The sequence below is a fragment of the Ovis canadensis genome, chromosome 15 (assembly GCF_042477335.2).
Source record: "Ovis canadensis isolate MfBH-ARS-UI-01 breed Bighorn chromosome 15, ARS-UI_OviCan_v2, whole genome shotgun sequence".
Classification (NCBI taxonomy): Eukaryota; Metazoa; Chordata; class Mammalia; order Artiodactyla; family Bovidae; genus Ovis; species Ovis canadensis.
The window spans coordinates 41,437,080-41,462,576 of NC_091259.1; the positions used below are offsets into that span (position 1 = coordinate 41,437,080).

At 42.7% G+C, this 25,497-nt stretch overlaps 1 protein-coding gene and 1 pseudogene across 1 annotated transcript in view; one reads left to right on the forward strand and one right to left on the reverse strand.

Annotated features, from left to right (window-relative positions):
• JHY (junctional cadherin complex regulator) overlaps positions 1–25,497 on the forward strand; it is a 78,280-nt gene that overhangs the window by 31,096 nt on the left and 21,687 nt on the right. Inside the window, exon 4 of the mRNA XM_069554214.1 lies at positions 13,451–13,564. Coding sequence (XP_069410315.1) covers positions 13,451–13,564 — 114 coding nt within the window. The remainder of the gene's footprint in view (positions 1–13,450; positions 13,565–25,497) is intronic.
• On the reverse strand, positions 12,361–13,362 carry LOC138420980 (AN1-type zinc finger protein 6 pseudogene; annotated as a pseudogene).

The window sequence follows — 25,497 nt, forward strand, 5'->3', positions numbered from 1 at the left end:
GTTTTGTGGGAACCCTGGTAACTTTATACTCCCTGATTGCTCAGGGTCACCTAAATTGCACTTCTGCTTGAAAATAATGGCTCAGAGTAGAACCACTGATTTTTTAAAGTTGATTTCTCCATGATCTTTTCACCATTTTTCATAGATCTGTTTATCTTACATTAAAATGCACTGGAAAAATCACCTTTAGAATGCATTGTGAGATCTCAGACACCTGATGTGCAAGGCAAGGAATTGATATAAAAACCAACACACACTAGAGGGCACCTAAGTATCACAGTCAGCCAATACTTAGCTAGTGAATATTCAGTGCTTGCTTTTATTCAAGACTTGTTTAGTAGCCAGAGGTATTTGTCTGAAACTCACTAGAATTAAGTCAATTTATGATCTACCATTAAAGGAAATTGTCTCTTGAAAAGTGAGCTACCTTTCTATCTTGATTCTAAAGTGTGACTTTGAAGACTGATGAAGGTGAAATTTATTATGGGCTCAGAAAACAGCAGGAAGTGCTTTATACATGTTATTCTGTCTTTCCCTTGTAATTTCTTCAAGAAATTACAGATACTTTGCAGCGCGCATATAGAAAGGTTATTCCATTACCTATGGCCTTCAAAACAATATAAGGTCCTTACATAGAATCTACTACCCGTTCTGAGCATCAGCACATCTTTGAGGCTGTTGCTGAGGCAGCAGGTCACTCATCAAAACGTATCTTTATTGAGCACCAGCTGTATGCTAAGTAAGTGCTAGTGATATCACAGGAAATAAGAGATGTAGAGGCCAGTCTTCAGGAAACTTACATCCAATCACCTGATGAGAAACATCTAACAAAATAATTTTGGATAGGGATCAATACCTCAAAGGATGAACGCATGTAAGAATTAAAGATTTTAAAATTTAAAAAATAAAAAACTAAAAAAAAAAAAAGGATATTGAGTCAACTTTCTTTAATAAATGTATAACTGGGATGTTTAACGAGGTGCTTAGGGAAGCTTTCACTTTCTGAGAAGATATGATTTGAGACGTGAATGGGTAAGAAAGAGAAGACTATGTAAGCCCTGGGCAAAGAGCTTTGGTTGGTCCCAGCCTTGGAAGGGGCTACACAATATAGTGGGAGAAGAGATGAAACCAAAGCAGAACACTGGTTTGGGAGTCAGACTATCACAGGTTAGATGCTGGCTCTTCAATGTACTAGGTCGTACCATTAACTAGATATTTGAGCAAGTGACTCTTTAAACCTTAGCTTCTTCATCTGTTATAGGGGGTTCATTTCTGCCTTGGAGGGCTATTGGAAGAATTTATACAAAGCTCCTGACACGTGGCAGACACTCAGTGTAGGGAAGCTGTTATTAAACGGGTCGTTCCTTAAGTCATGAGAAAGGAATCCACCCTGAAAACAGGTCCCCCCAAACAGCTGTTTTTTTTCAGGCTACAGTGTCTGAAAATGAAAAGCATATGACTTCAGGTAGAGTAAGAACAAAATGTTACCAAAAGAATAACATCTGTAGACCCTAGCTTCCCAAGTGGCGCTAGTGGTAAAAGAACCCACCTGCCAATGCAGAGACCAGTGAGGGTTCTATCCCTGGGTCGGGAAGATCTCCTGGAGAAGGAAAAGGCAACCCACTCCAGTACTCTTGCCTGGAGAATCAGGTCAGAGGAGCCTGGCAAGCAACAGTCCACAGAATCACACAGAGTCAGACACGACTGAATGGACTTAGCACACACACAAGACTCCAGCAGGTCATTCTATGATGTGACTCCCAAAAGACTGTCCACTGACCAAGTTGTCTCCTGAAGGTCCCCTCATCAATCAAACACTGCCCCGGGGATTACAGGATCCTATAGTCTTGTACTCATTGGCAATATTTCTTTAAGCAGTTGCATTTGGCCTCAGTTAATGTTTCAAATATTTATACTTGGTGACAAGGAACTTAGTGAATATTTGACGCTTTGGTCTCAAAGTGCAATTTCATATCACAGCTTTTGCAAATCTAACTTCTCCACTGCAGTCACAAGTGTTCTTCTTGGATACAAATCTGATCATATCAACCAGCTGCTTAATGAGGGTCCCTGTTAATTTCAAGAGAAGAGTCGAACCCTCAGAGTGGTACTCAAGGCCCCCTGTGACCTGGCCCCTTCTGCCAGTTTAGCCTCGTCCTTTGTCACTCCTCCTGCATCCTATGCTCCAGCCGTACTCTGGGAACTCACGGCTCCCTGAACCCAGCATTTCCCCTGGCCCTCTGTCCGGGCTGATGAATTACCCTTCCCTGTCCTGTTTCCTTGGGAAAATCTCACCCTCCATTTTGAGATTCAGCCCAAAGCCCTCTGCCTTTAAGACACTCTGAGTTCCTCACACATCCTTGAACACCCACCATAAAACCCATGACACCACGCTGCACTATTTAATGTTTGTGTCTATATGTCTTTACGTGACTCTGAGCTCCTGAAGGCAAGGAATGGCTCATCTCTGATTCCTAGAGCATGGCATACAGTAAGCATTTTCGACATCTTTTATGAAGGAATGTAATTTTTAACTACTTGAGGGGAGGTGGTTCAAGTTTTTATCACTCTCAAGTGAAAAAAATTTTCAGAACTGAGGAGTTCATGCTCCTGAGTTAAATAATAGAATTTGGCATTGAAAGACCAGATTTGAGCCCCATTATTATTAGAGCCAGTTATTGCCTTTGGTAAATTAAGTCTTGAATGTTTACCTTCTTCTGCAGATCCAGTTATTTAGATGGCCAAAAAATATGTTATATGTGAATGCTCTGCATAATCATATAGCCTTGTATAAACGTTACATTTATTACTGAATGTTTGATCTGAATTTAGTCTCTTATTGGACATGATTAATATCTAAGTGATATAATGCTCTCCTTTTCTGTGGTTTTAAATATCATGGTTTAAGAAACCTTTGGTTGTCTATAAAATTAAACTTCTTTTATTTAAATTATGATCATCTTTTTCTAATTATATTTGGTCAGAATCACAGAATGCTTTTTTATAGAATTCTTCCAGTTTGGTGGTGTTTTTGAGTCCCATGTCTCATAGTGACAAAAAAATATTCTTCTATAGAGTAGGTACTTTGTGTATGTTCATTGATAGATTTTTTTTTTAAATTTTGCCCTATGCAACCACAAGAGCACTTACTTATAACAGCATAATTTAAACTGAACTTTATGGTTTTTCAATACAAGACATTTCTTAAGGCATCTTTCTTGTATGCGCTAGTCAGCACTTATTTGTCTGATCTATAGAGCGACACTTCATTAATGCAGCATTACTGAGGAGGGACCCGTGAAGAGACAACTTTCCTCATAACCGAAGCATGCCCTTTCAAAAACCAGAACTTTAACAGAATAAATCATGTCTAAGGATAACTTTGAGAAAACGTGTCTGGACTATTTGCAGGAATAGAGATGCAGACACAGAAAACAGGCATGTGCACACAGAAGGGGCAGGAGGGGGGTGGGAAGAGCTAAGAAAGCAGCGCTGACATATACACACTACCATGTGTAACACGGCCAGCGCGTGGGGAGCTTGCTGCACAGCACAGGGGGCTCATCGAAGTACTCTGATGACCCAGAGGAGGGGAACGGGGTGGGGGGTTCAAGAGAGAGGAGGTATGTGCACTCATATAGCTGACTCGCTTTGCTGTACAACAGAAATTGAAACAATAGTGTGAAGCAGTTGTCCTCCAATTAAAAAAACATAATGATAGTGTGCCTGGAGAATGTGATAATTCTGTGCTCTCTTACCCAGGCCACAGTGCCCCGTTCTGCAGTAAAGTCAAGAGCCATGGTGATGGGCACAAATCCTTTGCCTCTTTACCAGATGCCACGTTTCTGTGGTCATTTTTGTCGCTGTCAGAGTACATGCTCTTTAGGAGCTTCTGGCCAAGCAGGAAGCAAGACATGTAAACAGGACCAAGTGGTAACTGCTGTCCTAGAGACACATGCGGCCCCAAAAGAACCCAGAAAAAAAAATGCCCAGCTCTGTCTGGGGAAGTCAGAGGGGGCTTCATGGAAGAGGCAGTCATTGAACTGAGTCTTTAGGGAGAAGTAGAAGGTAACACAGAGAAGGCAATGGCACTCCACTCCAGTGCTCTTGCCTGGAAAGTCCCATGGACAGAGGAGCCTGGGAGGCTGCAGCCCATGGGGTCGCTAAGAGTCAGACACGACTGAGTGGCTTCACTTTCACTTTTCACTTTCATGCATGGGAGAAGGAAATGGCAACCCACTCCAGCGTTCTTGCCTGGAGAATCCCAGGGACAGGGGAGCCTGGTGGGCTGCCGTCTATGGGGTTGCACAGAGTCGGACACGACTGATGCTACTCAGCAGCAGCAGAAGGTAACAGGTGGAGGCGGGCAGCAAAGAGACCTCAGGCAAAGGGAGCACATGGGGTGCTAAGAGGGTGCGAGAGGACACTGCTAAGTGGAGACCTGCGAGTCTAGGAGGAACCACTATGGTCCTGGTCGAGAACTGGCAGCCAGTCAATCAAGTCAAGTGGTTAAAGCAGTATGACAAATGACGTTAAATATCTTACTTTCACTCTAAGTATATAAATATACATTAACTCACGAATTTTTTTTTCCACTAAGGGGACTGGCCTTCCTGTCAGTGCATATTCTGTGGACTGGAGTTTTGCGACATCTTTCTCACATCAGTTTGAAAGATCTATGGTTTCCACTTCCGATTTCTTGAAAGCAAAGTATTAATAAAAACTTAGCAAGTGCTGGGAAACAATCTAAGAACATAACCTTTCTAGATTTTTGTGACTGTGTCCTCTAGTCTCCTACACACACAGACACAGACCTCACCCAGTTGTGATATTGCCATTTGCTTGACTGGGTCATTCTAAATTATTCAACTCAGTTTTTGTGAAAACAACTCTCTGTTCACACTCAGATTTCTCCAAATTATCTGATCTTTAAATAAAATTCATAATTTGAACAACATATACAATAGCAATAAACAAGTAAAAGATTCTTGGTAAACATGTAACTCAACTAGTAGAAACAGACATATCAAGGCATAATATGAGTGTTTGCCTATGGGCTTAAGTTAGGCTATCTTAAGAAAGGACTGGAGAGTGTTACTTAGTCAAGTGAGTTAGTGAAGGAGGAGGCCTAGATCGTACTGTGGATGACTGGACTGTGAGGATGGAGGTCCATATTTAGGCTAGAGAAATGGGCATGGGCCTATCACATGGGCCCTTATGCGTCATTTTAAAGGAAGAACTCTCAGAATATGGTCCCTGATCAGCAGCATCAGGACCATTAGAACTGCAGACTGGGAACTCATAAGAAATGCAGCCCAGATCTCCCAAACTGGAAACATCGGGGTGAGGCCTTTACACCAGTGTCTTTGTTTTGGTTTAGGGGCTGTTTTGGCTGCGCTGTGAGGTCCGTGAGATCTTAGTTCCCTGATCAGGGATCGAACTTGTACCCTGGCAGTGAAGGTACTGGGTTGTAACCACTGGACCACCAGGGAATTCCCTACATCTGTGTTTGTTTGTTTTTTTGTTTTTTTTTTTAAAGGTTTATTTATTTGGCTGCATCAGGTCTTTGTTGTGGCAGGCTGGCTTAGATGCTCTGTATCATGTGGGGTCGTAGTTCCCTGACAAGGGATCAAACCCAAGTCCTCCGCTTCGCAAGGAAGATTCCTAACCACTGCACGACTAGGGAAGTCCCTACATCTGTGTTTTAACAAGCCCTCCAAGTGATTCTGACACGTGCTCAAGTTTTAGAACTACTGTGCTGAAGAGTTAGGCCTCTCCTTTATGCGACATGGAATCACCAAAGGGTTTTAGTCACGGAGCAGTTTGAATCCTCTGACCACCCAGAGGTCACACTTACATATCCTTAGCTGCGTTATAGGGAGTTCAGGTTGCTCATCAACCCTCGCTTACGTTTCATGCCACATTCCTAAAAATCTCTTTCACCTTCTTGAAAATGGTTGTTGGCTTCATTCATTTGCATACAATTATTAAGAGCTTCATATGTGCCAGGCTTTGTCCCAAGTGCTTGGAATATATCAGTGAACAAAACTGACAAAAATAAGGGCCAACTTCCTATTAGGAGGAGGCAGACAATAGACAAAATAGATCATCAGCGTATTAGCAGGTGATGTAAGTGGTGAGGAGAGAAAGGAAGCAGAGCAGGGACAGGGAACGCTGGGGGTGGGGGTTACCATTGTAGACAGGTCACGAAGGTAGGAGAGAAGAGCTTTCTTGGGAGAGGAAACAGCAAATGCAAAGGGCTGAAGAGAGGAAGGGCTAATGGGCCTGGAGCCAAGCCAGCAAGGGAAAGAACAGACATGGGATCCTAGCTTCTACCTTGTATCGCTGACAGTCCGCCACCTGGCTTTAATCGAAAACCACAAATCTAGGCAGAGAAACAATAGATTAGATGTGTTCTGATGTCAATGGAGCAACCAGTGACCAATGTAGATCAATCATCTCACTTAGTAATGTTTACTGAGCACGTATGTGCCAGGCACATCCAGAGTCACCACCCAGCTCATGGGAGTAGTGCCCCTGCAGCCCTACAGCCCGGCACAGAGTCCCTCCTTTTCCTGCCCTAGTGGGACTTAACATCTAGAGGCGAGACAAACATAACGACCAGGGTGAAACTCGTCACACACAGAAAAGGACAGAACACTAAGGCGGTGAGCTCAGGTACATCTGTTATAACCTCCTAGGGGTATCAGGGAAGGCTTCCTGGAGGAAGTATATTTTGGCCAAGAGTAGACCAGTGAATGGGACTGATCAGAGTAGGTAAGGTGAAAAGTTACCATGCAAACAATGGCGTGTGCATGGACCCAGAGCATGTGGCCCAACAACAGACCTGAAAACATACAGTCTAACGAGAGCAGGAGGAAGAGGCAGAAAACAAAGAGGAAGTAAAGAGCCTCTGATGAGGGTGAAAGAGGAGAATGAAAACGCTAGCTTAAAACTCAACATTCAAAAAACGAAGATCATGGTTCCATCACTTCATGGCAAATAGAAGGGAGAAAAGTGGAAGCAGTGACAAATTTTTATTTTCTTGGGCTCCAAAATCACTGCAGATGGTGACTGCAGCCATGAAATTAAAAGATGATTGCTCCTTGGAAAGAAAGCTATGACAAACATAGACAGCATGTTAATAAGCAGGGATATCACTTTGCTGACAAAAGTCTGTATAGTTAAAGCTATGGTTTTTCCAGTAGTCATGTATGGATGTGAGAGTTGGACCATAAAGAAGGCTGAGCACTGAAGAATTGATGCTTTTGAACTGTGGTGCTGGAGAAGACTCCTGAGTGTCCCTTGGACAGCAAGGAGATCAAACCAGTCAATCCTAAAGGAAATCAATCCTTAATATTCATTGAAAGGACTGATCCTGAAACTGAAGCTCCAATACTCTGGCCACCTGATGCAAAGACCTGACTCATTGGAAAAGATCCTGATGCTGGGAAAGATTGAGGGCAGGAGGAGAAGAGGACGACCGAGGATGAGATGGTTGGATGGCATCACCGACTTGATAGACATGAGTTTGAGCAAACTCTGGGAGATAGTGAAGGACAGGGAAGCCTGGTGTGCTGCAGTCCACTGGGTCACAGAGTCGGACATGACTTAGTGACTAAACAACAGTGAAGGCAGGGAGGAGAGGCTGAGTGTAGAGGATGTGGGACCTTATAAACCTTTTAAAGGTTAAGGGCAAAGGAAGTGCACTGAAGGGTCTTTAAGTAGGTGACTGGCATAACTCATATAGGGTTGTAAAAAGCTCAAGAGTCTTATACAGAAATTGAATGTGAAAATAATATGTTCAGAAATCTCAGTGTCATTGGTTTCTGAGTAGATGCATGCTAAAAACATTATGAAGTGATCTATAGCAGCAGTCCCCAACCTTTTTGGCGGAGGGATTGGTTTCGTGGAAGACAATTTTTCCAGAGACCGAGGGTGGTAGATGATTTCAGGATGATTCAAGCATTACATTTATTGTGCACTTTATGTCTATTCTTATTACATCAGCTCCACCACAGATCCCGGAGGCTGGGGACTCCCTGTTCTATAGGATAGAGAAAGTGGCCAGCGGCAGAGCCAAAACATTTCAGGTGTTTTGTCTCTAAATAGCTGAATAATCATTACAGATGCCCAGATAATTCAAACTTCAAACAACTGTACTAAATACCCTTGTCGGAGCCCAACAGCCTGACGTCCCTGCCTCTTCTGCCAGCCACAGAAGAAGATATGTAATACAGGCAGCAGCAGTGCTGACCTTAGCAGGTCCAAACCGACACAGAGCAATATGGATTAGAAACAGGACAAGTTAACACTGCACATCACTCATCAGCCAAGTTTACACAGAGACGCACACTGCGTCCACTGATTATGCTCCTAAGCGAGGATTCAATAACAGATGTGCTGGAATGATGATAAGCAAACAGCAACTTTGGAAAAATAGGACCCTCTGGCCGATTTTAATCTGGATATATGCTTGTCACATATCATAAATACCATCAAGGAATGAGAATAACAGGGAACCTAATAAATTCACACGAGACTCTCCCACAACAACTAAACAGGAGGTTATTAATAGAATATAACGGAAAGTGGGGAAAAGGACCCAAACCTTCAGCGACTGCAGGACCTCACAGTGATACTGTATTTAAACATGTTTCAATGTGTATGTCTGTGGGTACACGCGGATCCACATAGGGCTCTTGGTAAAGCATCAACTTGTTTTGTGGTGCCAATTCCCTAAGAACCTGATGAGTTTCTTTGAGACAGAAGTAGCCAGCCCAATCTAGCTCAGCTGTACTCAATCTGAGTTGCTCTCCTACATACAAACCCTCACTTCAAAGCCAGGAACATAATGTACAATTTTTTAATGGCTCTAGACCCAGGCACTCAGGCGCTCTGCTCTGCGCCTTACCTCAGTGTAAACACCTAATCAAGATTGCCCAAGCTTCAACAATAGCAGCCAAATGCAATTCGAGAACCACAGGCCTTTGAAGTCCTCCCAGCAAAGGCCGGTTTTCTAGTCCGGGATAATGACATGGCATGATTGCTGTCTTTGTTGTATCTTTTCAGTAGAGAAGCAATTATAGGTCCCAATTTAACAGAATAGACATTACACAGCTTATGATGCTCAAAATGCAATTTCATTTGATCATTTTCTCGATTTGATTGGTATTAATAGAATGGCTCACCAAGGGGAAAAAAAAAGAAATAGCTAGCAGAGGTTGTGTCCCATTCCACTTTCAAAGAGATAATGTAGAAGTATGCTTTATCCACCCGGAGACTCACTGGGGGGCTTCACACACCGAGTTCTACCAAAACAGCCTGTGGATGGAAATACTGTACATCTTACATTATCTGGGGAAGGCAGTGTAGGACAATGTCTTTATATTTTTTCATCTATAAACTTTTTATCAGAGCTCCATTAAGGGTCCCCATGGTTGTTTATCAAATAATATCACCAGTGAAAAACCAAATTAATGAAGTCCCCTTTACAAAAGCTAGGGCATCAAATCTCCTTGTGGCAGATCTAGGAATAAACCCAGCTTCTCCCAGGCTCCAGCTTGTCCAAGACATTGCGTGTTTGAGATTGAAAACAGGATTATTTCCTCGCCTGCTTAAGCAGCCTATTTAGATTTTTTTTTTTTTTCGTTTTCCCTGTCCTGACTGTCATTTCTCCTCCAGGACAGAGTTGATCTCTCTTTCAAATGAGTTATGTTTCTGTTTCACATCACGGCAGTAAGGGATTGAAGCCTTTCAGAAAATAATGACGAAAGTTGCAAAATCTTAATACTTTTATTGTCATCCCGGTTTCTGCAAACAGTGAAGGGCGGAGAGATGCAAACACGAGAAAGCTGCTCCTGACCTTGAGCTCTATTATAGTATTATAACTCCAAACTTCCCATCTCAGCGCAAGTTCAACTGTTGCATGGTATCATGAAGTTTTCCACTTGCAGAGTAGGTAATTACTCAAAACCTATTGATTACTTCCATTTGTAATTTAAAAAAAAAACAAAAAAAAACCTCCATGATCCAACAGTACATTGTGTTCCTGTATTAGCAGTGAGAATTCAAACATGAAAAAAGTTTTACTTTCATTTTTTTCCCTTTTTACAGATCAACCTTTTAAACATTGAAACTTTCACACTATTTGAGTTGGGCAGTTGTGATCAGGAGGCATTCAGATAGAGGGCTGCACCCCAAACAAACAAACAAAAAACAAATTGTTTTTCTTGTGCCAGAGAAGCTACCTTGAATAAGGAGTGAGGTTATCATCACTGTCAAATGCTTTGTTGTTCAGTAGCTCAGTCATGCCTGACTCTGCGACCCCATGGACTGCAGCACACCAGGCTCCCCTGTCCTTCACCATCTCCCAGTGTTTGCTCAAACTCATGTCCATTGAGTCAATGATGCCTGCTTACTAGCTAGTATTTAACAAGTATTTTTGCCTTTCTGCACTGAATACTAGTCTGCATGCGTAAGTATGAAGTAAAAATCAGCCACACGGGGAGAATTTAAATGCAACTATGCAGATCCTAAACCCCAATGCACTTTCTGAAAGACAGATTGACTTATTCTGTGTTGTTTCAAAGGGCAGAGGGATAGAAATTACAAACATATCACTGCTCTTATAAGGAACAGCCTAGTAGAATTTGGGCTTCCCTGGTGGCTCAGACAGTAAAGAATCTGCCTGCAATTTGGGAGACCTGGGTTCGACCCCTGGATTGAGACGATCCCCTGGAGAAGGAAATGGCTTCCCACTCCAGTGTTCTTACCTAGGGAATTCCATGGACAGGGGAGCCTGCCGGTCTACAGTCCATGGGGTGGCAAAGGGCCAGACAGGACTAAGCAACTAACACTCATTCATAGCAGTTAGGTTTCTCGAAGATGGAAAAGAATCTTCATCATTAATGAAACAGAGATTCAGAGATCTAACACTTTATTACTCCAGCGGGTGATTGGAAGGACTGGATCTCCCACAGCAAGGGACTATTCACAAGCCACCTTACTCTGCCTTCCTCTATCCATCTATACGAATGCTGACAAGCAGATTCTCCTGCCTGGAGAAGGGGCATGTGATTAGGCAGTGAGGGGAGGAAGGCCAACCAGGGATGCACGGAAACACCAGAGGGTGTGCTGGATTATCTTCAGAATCTCTGCCACCTTTAAGATTGTGGAACTTTAAGTTTGTTCTCTGAAATGCTACCGGTGGCTAGAATTCCATATAGCGCAAAGACAACCTAATCTCTCGACTTAAAACAGGTAGGTAGGGGCTTTCCCTGGTGGCTCAGTGGTAAGGAATCTGCCTGCAATTCAAGAGCCACAGGAGACCTGGGTTCAATCCCTGGGTCGGGAAGATCCCCCGGAAGAGGGCATGGCAACCCACTCCAGTGTTTTGTTTTGTTTTGTTTTTCTTTTTATGGTTTTCCTTTTTATTTAATCAAAGACAGTGGATAAATACAAATATAGCTCAATTACTTCAGATCATTCTTCATATTGTATACACACAGGCCGATGAACATAATCTTAAAAGAAACCTGCAGTCAGCAATGAAATGCGTACAGCTTTTCTTTCCCTCGCTCAAAAAAATTTAAAAACACACAAACTTAGAATTGCATCCCTGGTGGCTCAGATGGTAAAGCGTCTGCCTGCAATGTGGGAGACCTGAGTTAAATCCCTGGGTTGGGAAGATCCCCTGGAGAAGGAAATGGCAACCCACTCCAGTATTCCTGCCTGGAAAATTCCATGGATGGAGGAGCCTGGTAGGCTACAGTCCATGGGATCTCAAAGAGTCAGACACAACTGAGCAACTTCACTAAAATTGTATCAACACACGCTCTCCTGTGACAAATGATCCAGATATAAATAGTATGTGCAAAGAAACTATATGCTAACATATGTAGAAGCAGCCATAATGATTAATATATATTCAGTTACTGATAACTAGCTGTGCCCTAAAGGGCATTATCAAGACAGAAATTGTGCTGCAGAGAAAAGGTATACACAATGAGAAAATAAACTGCAAGATTAAAGCATTCATGTTTACTACTGGGAAAAATCACAGCCCTCCAAAAATTTCTCCACGTTTCTTATAAAAGCCCTCTGCACTCAACTAAAATTAAAATGATCTTAAAAGGATAATACTCGCAGAGTTTACTTAAGTCTTTTCAGCCACAGAAACTGCATTGGAATAAATGTTCAGAGTAATTTTCAAAACAAAAACAAAAATCTATTCTTTGATGACATTCATGATTAAAGGTCTATGCAAGATACATTGCTTTACGTTCCCAAGGACTACGGGTAAAAAACCTCATCAGTTTTTAGTTTGCAGATAACCAAAGGATTTTGTATTCCAGCAGTTCAAATCTTCTGGATCTTTTCACCAACAACTACTGGATTTTCTTTTCTGATTTTCTCAGCAGCCATCAGTCTTGTAATTTTAAGAGCAGTTGTGTACATCTGAGTAATGGTGTACACCGCAGTAAACATTTCCACGCTGGCATTCAAACCCAGTAAGTCCCACTTTCTTCCTGCACATGAAACAGAGATTCTCTTTCTGTTTTGGCTTTTCAAGAGACTTGGTTTTGCTCTTCGGACGGCTGCTATGCCGTTTCTGATACTGAAGTTTGCAGGTCTTCTCTTTCCGGTATTGCTTTGTCCATAGATGTACTGTCCACTTGGGGAAGACACTACAGATTCTGATAAAAGTGACTGATGTGATACAGGGCTCGGTTACATAGACAAAGATGTAGAGTCTAGCACTGACTGAGCTTCTGGGACACTGCCATCTGTGCTCTGGGCTGGTAAAGACTCAGACAGACTAGTGACAGAAGGTACAGGGGGGCTTATTCTACCTTCACTATTCTGAACTACTATTTGAAAATGTTCTTTATTGCACACTGAACACATGCCATTCGTACCAGGGTTTCCATAAAACCTGCAGCCAGCAGAACAAAGCGCAGGCACTTGGCTGTGATTAGTTTCTTAAGCCACGTTTCCCTATTGTGCACCTGGTGACGGCTCGGTCTGCGTGACACGCTGCCCACTGCCACCAATAGCCACCGATGAATGGAGACAGGTGAGGCCGCCGAACCCTGCTTGCTCCAGGCCCACTGCCACTGGCCCTCCCCACTCCAGTGCTCTTGCCTGGAGAATTCCATGGACAGAGGAGCCTAGTGGGCTACAGTCCATAGGGTGGCAGAAGAGTAGGACATGACTTGGCGACTAAACAATAACAACAAAATTTGACTCCAAAACAATTCTCACATCATCCCTGCAAGAGAAACCATTGTTTATTCCTACTTTCCTTGGGAATAATCCGGGTACCCAAGGTACCTGAGATGAATGGTTAAAATGAACCATAGGTACAACGTAACTCTGCAGGACCTCTTTCTAGAGTACAGACTAAAATGAACCCAGTTAACATGCTGTCTATGTTTTACCCCTGCAGATCTCCTACCCCGGCAGAGTAACTGACAAGACGTCTATTCAGAATGCCAGAGAGACTGGAAATGTCGCTCTAGACCCTGAAGACAAATGGCATCAAAGAGCCCAACAGCTAAAGGTCACTTGCTAGATTGAATTTTAAGTGTGTTTCAAGAGTTACTGCTGGATCTAAGTGATGGTCTGTGGCTGACATCTTATCACTTAAGGGTTTATTCTTATGTCTGAGAATAGTTACCCACTTTCTGATGGATAAGAAGACTTCTGCCCAGATGGGCCATTACTTGCTCAGCCAGCCAGCCCTCCCCACTTTCCCAAAGTTCTCTTTCCTAGAGGAAAATCATTGCATCACTCTGCAGATATTCAGAGGAATGGCCTGGAAACAATACAGGCAGGTCCAAAACACTATCCAATCCCATACTGTTCCCAAGTCTGTTTCCTGGGGACTTCCCTGGCGGTCTAGTGATTAAGACTCCATGCTTCCATTGCAGGGGCCTGGGTTTGATCCCTGATCAGGAAATAAGGTCCCGCATGCCACACAGCATGGCAAGATTTTTTTTTAAAAAAAAAGGTCTATTTCCTTTTGGAGTTATCAGTCACACAGTATCCCTATGTGATGGTGGGGGGCACAGTCCTTAAAAATGGATGGGAAACCCCAGAGCCTCAATAAACCCTCACTGGCATAACATGAAAGCCTATTACCTAATAATTTAGCATGATGACATCCCTTTGGGGGCCATGGGTTTACTACTTTGAAATCATAATGTTGTTTCAGGGAAGATTTTCATGAAACTGTCCTCACTGACTGTTTTTCTAGAAGAATCCAGAAAAGGTCTAGCAGCTGATTTCTTCTTGAACCAGTATATAGCGTTATGTGTAGTAGTGATTCTTGACTTCCCTGGTAGCTCAGACAGTAAAGAAGCCACCTACAATGCAGGAGAGCCCAGTTCGACCCCTGGGTTGGGAAGATCCCCTGGAGAAGGGAATGGCAACCCACTCTAGTATTCTTGCCTGGGAAACCTGATGGACGGAGGAGCCTGGCAGGTTACAGTCCACAGGGTTGCAAAGAGTCAGACACGACTAAGCAACAAACACTTTCAGAAGGAGAAGCCCTTTGAAATCACCCAACCTACAGAGCCTGTTGACATCGTTAGTTAGAACTATGTTCAATGGAAAAGCAATAATAAGAATAAAGCTCATTCCAGGGACTTCCCTGGTGATACAGTGGTTAAGACTCTGTGCTTTCAATGCAGGGGACATGGGTTTAATCCCTGGTCAGGGAACTATGATCCCACGTGTTAGGTAATGCAGGGGTGGCGGGAAGGGGGGTGGGGGTGGAGAACAAGAAAAAAGCTCATTCCAGTTTCAGAAACATGAGAGAAGAGGGACAGCTCAAATCATCTTTCCCCCCCCCCCCCCCCCACCACAGTGGCCTCCAGGCTACTTTCAGAGTTGCAGAAAAAGAAATGAACTACAAGGGCCATCCCAGCTGCAAAAGGCTATGAATCTAAGATTCTTTATCTCTAGTTAACTTAAATTACTATGGGAAACACACTTGAAGCATGTAAGAGTCTCACAGCCTCTAGTTTTCACACTTGTCACTATGAAAAATCATAGGCATCTCAGCCAATGGTAAAAGAATCAGGTAAAACTGGGATGCTTGATGCATGGCATGGCCCTAGGCAGAGGCAAGAAAAAGCTTTGTAAAGAAAAAATCAGAAGAAGGCTGTTTCATCTGAGTGTCCTGGACTCACTTGGTTCTAACCCACTCCTGAGTGAAGACGGTAAGAAGCAAAACAGCTAAAGATTGTTGGACCTAGAAAGATGGCTACACAGAGCAGCCCAAGGAATGTTTCCCTTTATTCAGAAAGGATTTCCTAGCTGCCCGCTGCACCCAGCACACTGACTGGATACTCAATGTGCAAACCTCCAGGCTGCCTTCCTTATTTTTCACCCTTTGGCCCCACGGCGTATGGGATCTTAGTACCTCGACAAGGGACTGGACCCATGCCCCGTGAATTGAAACTGCAATGTCCTAACCACTGGACTGCCAGGAAGGTCCCCGGGATGCCTTTCTTTCTTCTCCTCAATTACCCAGCTCCATTGCCTTTGCTCTGGTTCCCCTCCTCCTCCTGCCTCTCCCAACGCATCCTGTCATGCGTGTGGTCAGGACCACTCCTCCAGGGCTTACCCTGTTTGACCTTTGTCCCATTAGCTGCTGTGTTTCTTTTGTACCAGCTACTCTCTAAGTTCCTTGATAATTCCCATAATTTTGTATGAATTTTTCTCTCCACTTCCTAAGACACTGCTTTGCCCAAAGCTGATGCTCAGTATTTAATGGTGTACTCAACCACTCAGCCGTGTATCACTCTTTGCCAGCCTGTGGATTGTAGCCCACCAGGCTCCCCTGTCCATGGCATTTTCCAGGCAAGAATACCGGAGTGGGTTGCCATTTCCTTCTCCAGGGAATCTTTCTGACTCAGTAATCAAACCCACGTTGCTTGTGTCTCCTGCATTGGCAGGTGGATTTCTTACCACTGTGCCACCCAGGAAGCCCAGTGATGGATTAGAAAACCATTTATAGGTCATTTAGTGAATCTTAAGTGAAAATGGGCCTCATCTGAAATCTTGTTCTTAAAAGGTGACTTTCAAAGAATCTACACATCCTTAGTAAACATACTCTAACCATGAGTAACTCTTACTAACATAGAGATACCTCTATGTGAAATCAAAATAATTCAGACAATAAATAATTATTGAATGCCTACTATGTTCCAACCACCAGCTTTTAGGTGTCTGGCCCCAAAGACATGGACTTTTAAAAACTCTTCAGAAAAAAAATAGAAATAAAACTTAACAAAAGACCCTTTTAAAAATGGTTCCTACCCTTAAGGACCTCAAAACAGTTATGTAGTCATAAGAATGCAGTGACATGAAAGTCGGCATAAAATGCTGTGTAACTAAAAGAGCACCTAATTCTGCCCTAAAAAGATGGGAAAAGCCTCTGGAAAAGGCAGGGCATCTAAGCTGACCCTGGAAGGATGAGTCAAAACATGCCAAGCAGACACACATGAGAGCAGAGGGATGAAAGTGGGGGGAGTCTAGTCTGCCCTGAGAGTTTTGCTGGAGTTCAGTGACTAAAGGGGAAAGTATGAGGAGGGGACAGAGGTTGGGCAGGCTAGCTGGGGGCCAGGAAAGGCTCTCTATGTCAATTAAAAGAGTTTTGGCAACTAAACACTTGTGCCGCAACTACTGAGCCTGTGCTTCTGAGCCCGGGAGCTGCAGCTACTGAGCCTGTGCTTCTCAGCAAGAGAAGCCACCACAATGAGAAGCCTGCATACCTGTGCCACGAAAAGGAAGAAATGTATCCAGCTCATTGATGCAAGTCTCAAATGATTCAGACCAACTAAGTGATGATGGGACCAGCAATAACAGTTTCAATGACAGAATGTATATTTGTGTGTCTGTCTACACATGGACAGTGAGCGATCTACAGAGAGAGAGAATGATGAAACGTGGCAAAATGTTAAAAAGTGAATCAGTGAGGATATCTGGGAGTTCTCTGTGTTATTCTTGCCATTTTTTTTCTGTAAGTTTGAAATAATAGTGTAAGTGTGAAAAAACAGGAAGTTAAAGAAAGTGGTACTGTAGGATTTAGCAACTAAGAGGTGGTTGGTGGCCTGAGCAGAGCAGTTTCACTGGGGCGGTGAGAGTAAGGGTTCACCTGCAGAGTACAGGGGTCAGGATGAGAGCGGGGAAGATGAAGACCAACCTGCATTTTAAGATGCTTGGCGATGGATTACAAGATGAGATGTTTGGGGATTTTTTGTTTGTTTTTTAATTTTTACTGGAGTAGTTGCTTTTTTTAGTATATAGTATAGACAACTTTGCCGACGAAGGTCTGTATAGTCAAAGCTCTGGCATTTCCAATAGTCATGTACAGATGTGAGACTTGGACCATAAAGAAGGCTTAGTGCCGAAGAATTGATTCTTTTGAATTGTGGTGCTGGAGAAGACTCTTGAGAGTCCCTTGGACTGCAAGATCAAACCAGTCAATCCTAAAAGAATCAACCCTGAATATTCATTGGTAGGACTGATGCTGAAGCTCCAGTACTCTGGCCACCTGTTACGAAGAGCTGACTCATTGGAAAAGACACTGATGCTGGGAAAGATTGAAGGCAAAAGGAGAATAGGGCAGCAGAGAATGAAATATCACTAACTCAATGGACATGAGTCTGAGCAAACTCCGGGAGATAGTGAAGGACAAGGAAGCTTGGCGTGCTACAGTCCATGGGGTCACAGAGTCGGGCTTGACTTTTGACTGACCAACAACAATAGTTACTATACAATGTTGTGTTAGTTTCTACTGTACAGCAAAGTGAATCAGCTATTGTATACATATATCCCCTTTTGGGGGTGATTTCCTTCCCGTTTAGGTCACCCTAGAGCATTGAGTGGAAGAAGGCAGTGGCACCCCACTCCAGTAATCTTGCCTGGAAAATCCCATGGATGGAGGATCCTGGTGGGCTGCCGTCTGTGGGGTCACACAGAGTCGGACACAACTGAAGTGACTTAGCAGCAGCAGAGCATTGAGTAGAGTTCCCTGTACTATATAGTAGGTTCTCAAAAAGAAACATATGTTTTCTACATAGTAGTATATGTGTCAATCCCAATTTATCCCACCACCCCTACTGAAGAGATGAAGTTTAACCAGAGAACGAGGTCAAGTAAAGAATTCTTTTTTTTTTTCTTTAACAGAAGAGCTTTAAACATTTACTTTTCCTCTATTTCTTTGCATTGATTGCTGAGGAAGTCTTTCTTATCTCTTCTTGCTATTTTCTGGAACTCTGCATTCAGATACTTATATCTTTCCTTTCCTCCTTTGCTTTTTGCCTCTCTTCTTTTCACAGCTATTTGGAAGGCCTCCCCAGACAGCCATTTTGCTTTTTTGCATTTCTTTTCCATGGGGATGGTCTTGATCCCTATCTCCTATACAATGTCACGAACCTCATTCCATAGTTCATCAGGCACTCTATCTATCAGATCTAGGCCCTTAAATCTATTTCTCATTTCCACTGTATAATCATAAGGGATTTGATTTAGGTCATACCTGAATGGTCTAGTGGTTTTCCATACTTTCTTCAATTTGAGTCTGAATTTGGTAATAACGGGTTCATGATCTGAGCCACAGTCAGCTCCTGGTCTTGTTTTTGCTGACTGTATAGAGTTTCTCCATCTTTGGCTGCAAAGAATATAATCAATCTGATTTCGGTGTTGACCATCTGGTGATGTCCATGTGGAGAGTCTTCTCTTGTGTTGTTGGAAGAGGGTGGTTGCTATGACCAGTGCATTTTCTTGGCAAAACTCTATTAGTCTTTGCCCTGCTTCATTCTGCATTCCAAGGCCAAATTTGCCTGTTACTCCAGGTGTTTCTTGACTTCCTACTTTTGCATTCCAGTCCCCTATAATGAAAAGGACATCTTTTTTGGGTGTTAGTTCTAAAAGGTCTTGTAGGTCTTCATAAAACCGTTCAACTTCAGCTTCTTCAGCATTACTCATTGGGGCATAGACTTGGATTACTGTGATATTGAATGGTTTGCCTTGGAAATGAACAGAGATCATTCTGTCATTTTTGAGATTGCATCCAAGTACTGCATTTCGGACTCTTTTGTTGATCATGATGGCTACTCCATTTCTTCTGAGGGATTCCTGCCCGCAGTAGTAGATATAATGCTCATCTGAGTTAAATTCACCCATTCCAGTCCATTTTAGTTCGCTGATTCCTATAATGTCGACATTCACTCTTGCCATCTCTTGTTTGACCACTTCCAATTTGCCTTGATTCATGGACCTGACATTCCAGGTTCCTATGCAATATTGCTCTTTACAGCGTCGGACCTTGCTTCTATCACCAGTCACATCCACAGCTGGGTATTGTTTTTGCTTTGGCTCCATCCCTTCATTCTTTCTGGAGTTATTTCTCCACTGATCTCCAGTAGCATGTTGGGCACCTACTGACCTGGGGAGTTCCTCTTTCAGTATCCTATCATTTTGCCTTTTCATACTGTTCATGGGGTTCTCAAGGCAAGAATACTGAAGTGGTTTGCCATTCCCTTCTCCAGTGGACCACATTCTGTCAGACCTCTCCACCATGACCCGCCCATCTTGGGTTTCATGCAAAGATGGGCTCAATAAAGGACAGAAATGGTATGGACCTAACAGAAGCAGAAGATATTATGAAGAGGTGGCAAAAATACACAGAAGAACTGTACACAAAAGATCTTCATGACCCAGATAATCATGATGGTGTGATCACTCATCTAGAGCCAGACAACCTGGAATGTGAAGTCAAGTGGGCCTTAGAAAGCATCACTACGAACAAAGCTAGTGGAGGTGACAGAATTCCTATTGAGCTATTTCAAATCCTGAAAGATGATGCTGTGAAAGTGCTGCATTCAATATGCCAGCAAATTTGGAAAACTCAGCAGTGGCCACAGGACTGGAAAAGGTCAGTTTTCATTCCAATCCCAAAGAAAGGCAATGCCAAAGAATGCTTAAACTACTGCACAATTGCACTCATCTCACATGCTAGTAAAGTCATGCTCAAAATTCTCCAAGCCAGGCTCCAGCAATACGTGAACCGTGAACTTCCTGATGTTCAAGCTGGTTTTAGAAAAGGCAGAGGAACCAGAGATCAAATTGCGAACATCCGCTGGATCATGGAAAAAGCAAGAGAGTTCCAGAAAAACATCTATTTCTGCTTTATTAACTATGCCAAAGCCTTTGACTGTGTGGAAACTTTGACTGTGGAAAATTTTGAAAGAGATGGCAATACCAGACCACCTGACCTGCCTCTTGAGAAATCTGTATGCAGGTCAGGAAGCAGCAGTTAGAACTGGACATGGAACAACAGACTGGTTCCAGATAGGAAAAGGAGTATGTCAAGGCTGTATATTGTCACCCTGCTTATTTAACTTCTATGCAGAGTACATCATGAGAAACGCTGGACTGGAAGAAACACAAGCTGAAATCAGGATTGCCGGGAGAAATATCAATAACCTCAGATATGCAGATGACACCACCCTTATGGCAGAAAGTGAAGAGGAACTAAAAAGCCTCTTGATGAAAGTGAAAGTAGAGAGCGAAAAAGTTGGCTTAAAGCTCAACATTCAGAAAACTAAGATCATGGCATCTGGCCCATCACTTCATGGGAAACAGATGGGGTAACAGTGGAAACGGTGTCAGACTTTATTTTCGGGGGCTCCAAAATCACTGCAGATGGTGACTGCAGCCATGAAATTAAAAGAGGCTTACTCCTTGGAAGAAAAGTTATGACCAACCTAGATAGTATATTCAAAAGCAGAGACATTACTTTGCCGACTAAGGTCCGTCTAGTCAAGGCTATGGTTTTTCCTCTGGTCATGTATGGATATGAGAGTTGGACTGTGAAGAAGGCAGAGTGCCGAAGAATTGATGCTTTTGAACTGTGGTGTTGGAGAAGACTCTTGAGAGTCCCTTGGACTGCAAGCAGATCCAACCAGTCCATTCTGAAGGAGATCAGCCCTGGGATTTCTTTGGAAGGAATGATGCTGAAGCTGAAACTCCAGTACTTTGGCCACCTCGTGCAAAGAGTTGACTCATTGGAAAAGACTCTGATGCTGGGAGGGATTGGGAGCAGGAGGAGAAGGGGACGAGAGGATGAGATGGCTGGATGGCATCACTGACTCGATGGGCGTGAGTCTGAGTGAACTCCGGGAGTTGGTGATGGACAGGGAGGCCTGGCGTGCTGCGATTCATGGGGTAGCAAAGAGTCGGACACGACTGAGCGACTGAACTGAACTGAAACATTTACTTGCTTGCTTCCCTGGTGGCTTTACCAGGTCTTTACCAGAAGGTAAAGAATATGCCCACAATTCAGGAGACCTGGGTTTGATTCCTGGGTCAGGTAGATCCCCGGAAGAAGGGAATGGCTACCGACTCCAGTATTCTTGCCTGGAGAATTCCATGGACAGAGGAGTGTGGCAGGCTATTGTCCGTGGGGTTCAAAAGAGCGGGACACGACTGAGTGACTAACACTTTCACATGCCAGAAAGGATAAGAAACTAGAGATATAGGACCAGAAAAAGAAAGGTGATATGCTGGAAACAAGGTCCCTAAGGCCATTTAAGATTGTATATTTTCACTTTAAAAATACCAAGAACTGATGGTCATTTTCATTATTTTCTGTGTAAGGCCTTACCCATGCTTGGCATCTTTATCTCGGTAATCCATCATCCTTTACCTGTCCATGAGGTCCTATCATCACGAATTGTTTTGTGCACTCCTGTGAATCTTTTCCAGATCCCATTTCTATTGTGTACTCAGAAGTGTAAAGAATACTTAGCTAAGAGTCGGAGCCCATGGGGCCAGTGTAAGAGGGCACACTTTCACCTGCAGAAGATCCTTCCCAGGAGAGAAGCCTGTGGTCAAAAGGAAAAGTCGAACATTCCCCGGTTAAGGAAGGCTTCAAAAGGATCAAATAGGATGTTTTCCTTCTTCTCTCTAAAATAAAATAACTCTTGCCTCTCTAGATAAGAAATGATAGTGTGAAAGATATGTAGCATCTTTGACTTATTAACGTCAAAGTTCTCGTAATCCCATCCTAAGATATCTTTCCACGTTTCCAAAGAGCTATTCATTGGGTTTTGCCTCCAGTGCTTTCAACAGAACTATGATGCATTTATTCATCCAGACACAAATAATTAGAGCCAGTTAATGTCTTCTCTAAATTTTATTAATATTATTGGATGGAATGTATAATCCAGACTCAAAGAATGTGTGTTTTGTTGTTAAGAAAGAGCACAATCAGAGAACAGATGTAGAGAATAGACCTGTGGCCACAGTGGGGGAAGGAGAGGGTGGAACAAATTGAGAAAGTAGCATTGACATTTACAGACCACCCTGTGTAAAATAGATAGCTAGTGGGAAGCCACTACAGAGCACAGGGAGCCCAGCCTGGTGCTCCGTGATGACCGAGAAGGGCAGGATGAGGGGTGGGTGGGACGGGGGCGACACGCATATGTATAGTTATGATTGATTTGCAATGTTGTACAGCAGAAACCAACACGACGTTGTAAAGCAATTATCCTCCAATTAAAAATAAAATAATAAAAAAGACAACACAAACTTCAGAGCTAATCTTGGAGTCCAGGAACAACCCTCAGGACTCTAGAGTTGATCAGGGTGGTTGAGAATAAGAATGGCTTTTGTTTTAAAGCAGATGAACATTGTGCTTTTGCTGAGATCAAAGCGTGCATTCTCCCCTCTGCTTATGTCATGTAAACAGGAAAGTCATGAAAGAGACAGTCAGCTGCTGCCCTCCTCAGGGTTGGGGGCAAACTCCCCTTGGATGGGACAATACGGAGGAGCATTAAAAACTGAGGACACATCTTACTAAGAAACTACCACCCTCGCATTAGGCATCAGGAGACTCTGGTGCTAATGCCCCAGCCACAGGACTCTGCTGTGTGTGTGCTGGAAAAACCTACTGCCATTAAGCAGTTATTCTGAGTGCATGTAGTCTGGACTGATTGTGAGTGTTGATGACAAAAGAATCCCAGGGAGAGGGGGATGGAATAGAGGATTTCAGTGCTGATGGAGATTAAATAGCCTGAGAATGGCTTTGTATATTAACTTCAGGGAACTCAGGTCTTGCCCTAAAGAGTGACACCTGATGCCTCAATTGTAGGTAATACATCTTTAGTAAACCTCAGATTTCAAGTAGGCTGCTCAGAAGGTGAGACAAATCACATCCAGCCCATAAATGTCTTTCTTTCCGGAGACTGAAATGCCATCCCTGGGCACTCACATTTACGTGAATAGCAGATTTAACACTTGAGACAATTGAAGTTTCTCACGAAATGATGAGTCCTTGGCCTTGTTGATAAAGCACCCTGTGAAGAGCACTATTGTCGTCTGAATTGTCAGCAGAAAAGGTATAATATGATTAAGACCAAGTGGTAAGCCAAGACTTCAGGTCTGGTACTCATTGGGCAATGACTTTGGGTCATTTCTCATTGGTGGAAATGAGAGAGAAATCTGGACCAAGTACAGTCAGATGGTAGCAGAAAAAGAACTCCTGGTCACTTATTTTTCCAGCAGTTAAAAAGCTGAACAAACATGGATGGACCTAGAGATTAGCATACTAAGTGAAGTCAGTCAGGAAGACAGATACCATCTGATACCACTCACATGTGGAATTTAAAATATGTCACAAATGAACTTATCTATAAAACAGAAACAGACTCACAAACATAGAATAGACTTGTGGTTGCCAAGAGGGAGGGGGAGTGGAGGAGGAATGGCTTGGGAATTTTGGATTAGCATATTATTATTAACTATTATATATAGGATGGACTACATATAGGTGTTACATTATATAGTACAGGTAACTATATTCTTGTAATAAACCAAAATGGAAAAGGATATTTAAAAGAATGTATATATGTATATGAGTCATTTTGCTGTACAGCAGAAATTGACACAACATTAAAAGTCAACAAAAAAGGCTAAACAAATACTTAAAAGAATAACATCAGCATCAGTAAATATCTATGCTGATGCTGCTGCTGCTAAGTTGCTTCAGTCGTGTCCAACTCTGTGCGACCCCATAGACGGCGGCCCACCAGGATGGGATTCACCAGGCAAGAACACTGGAGTGGGTTGCCATTTCCTTCTCCAATGCATGAAAGTGAAAAGTGAAAGTGAAGTCACTCAGTCGTGTCCGACTCTTAGCAACCCCATGGACTGCAGCCTACCAGGCTCCTCCGTCCATGGGATTTTCCAGGCAAGAGTGCTGGAGTGGGGTGCCATCGCCTTCTCCAAGTAAATATGGTGTGTTCATAATTTTCTCCTGGATGCATTACAAGCAAGGATGTTCTTAGGCTGTGTACTGGCAAAGCCTTCTTGCCCACATTTTGTCCATGCAGCTCAGTATACTGCATGGAAGGAAGGACCCTTTCAATTGAAATACAGAGAAGGAAGTTTTTCTTTTTTGGATACTGCAGGTAAAAACTTGAAGGAGCTAATCAGAACCTGGCCAATCTTCCAGAAAGTTCAAAATCTAAGGAGAACTTACTCTAAATTTCAAATTACAAGTCATTCTTACATGAAAATCTGATATAAGAAGTAATATTGTATATTACTATTTTAAATTCAATAATCTCGACCTTTTTATAATGAGATATCATGAGAAATAGAATGGCATGAAATGCTATTATACAAGAGTAGTATTATACAGTAGTAGTATATTATACAGGAGTCTTGGCAATTATATCAAAAAAGTGAAATATCCCTAAAACAAACAATTTGAGCAAAAACATGATTTATTCATTTCAAGGTTGTTTTTTTTTTTTTCTCAAATGATCTGTGTAACTTGCACTTTTTCGATTAACCTTGCATAGATACAGGCCACAGAGGCTTTTTATAGGTGTGTTTAGAGAGGAAGAAATATGTTGCAGTTACACAGCACATGGAGGCATATGGCCCTCTGACTGTTTTCAGTAAGCATATAATCATTCTTTCCAAAGGCCTCTTAACTCAGCTAGTTTTTCACAAAGTAATGAGTGCTTTATTCCTTGGGAAATATGTCTAAATGGCTTAGTGCAATATAGTTACATAGTGTATCTATTATACCAGGAGTACATTGTGTTGTTACAAGACTTTGGAAAGCATAAAGACTGCTCTGAAATTGAAATATTTCCCCCAGATGTTTGATTGCCTAAGTACAGGCTATATTAAGGAACAGAAGCAAAACAACCCTTGTGGTTTCACAGATGTCCCATCACCATGCAGACTCTTTTATAATCCTCTGAATAAAATCTAATTTGTTTCATCTGGTGAAGAGGTCATTTCTGGCTTCTGACCTATATGACTAAGATCTGATAATGTGAATTGTATTTCATACTAAACTTGTATTTAGTGGGTAAAGCAAATCGTTGATGTTCTTTCTGGTTAAGATTTTTAATATTTATCTTAGTTAAGACAAATGTGTGTATTTTGATGCTGATTTGCACT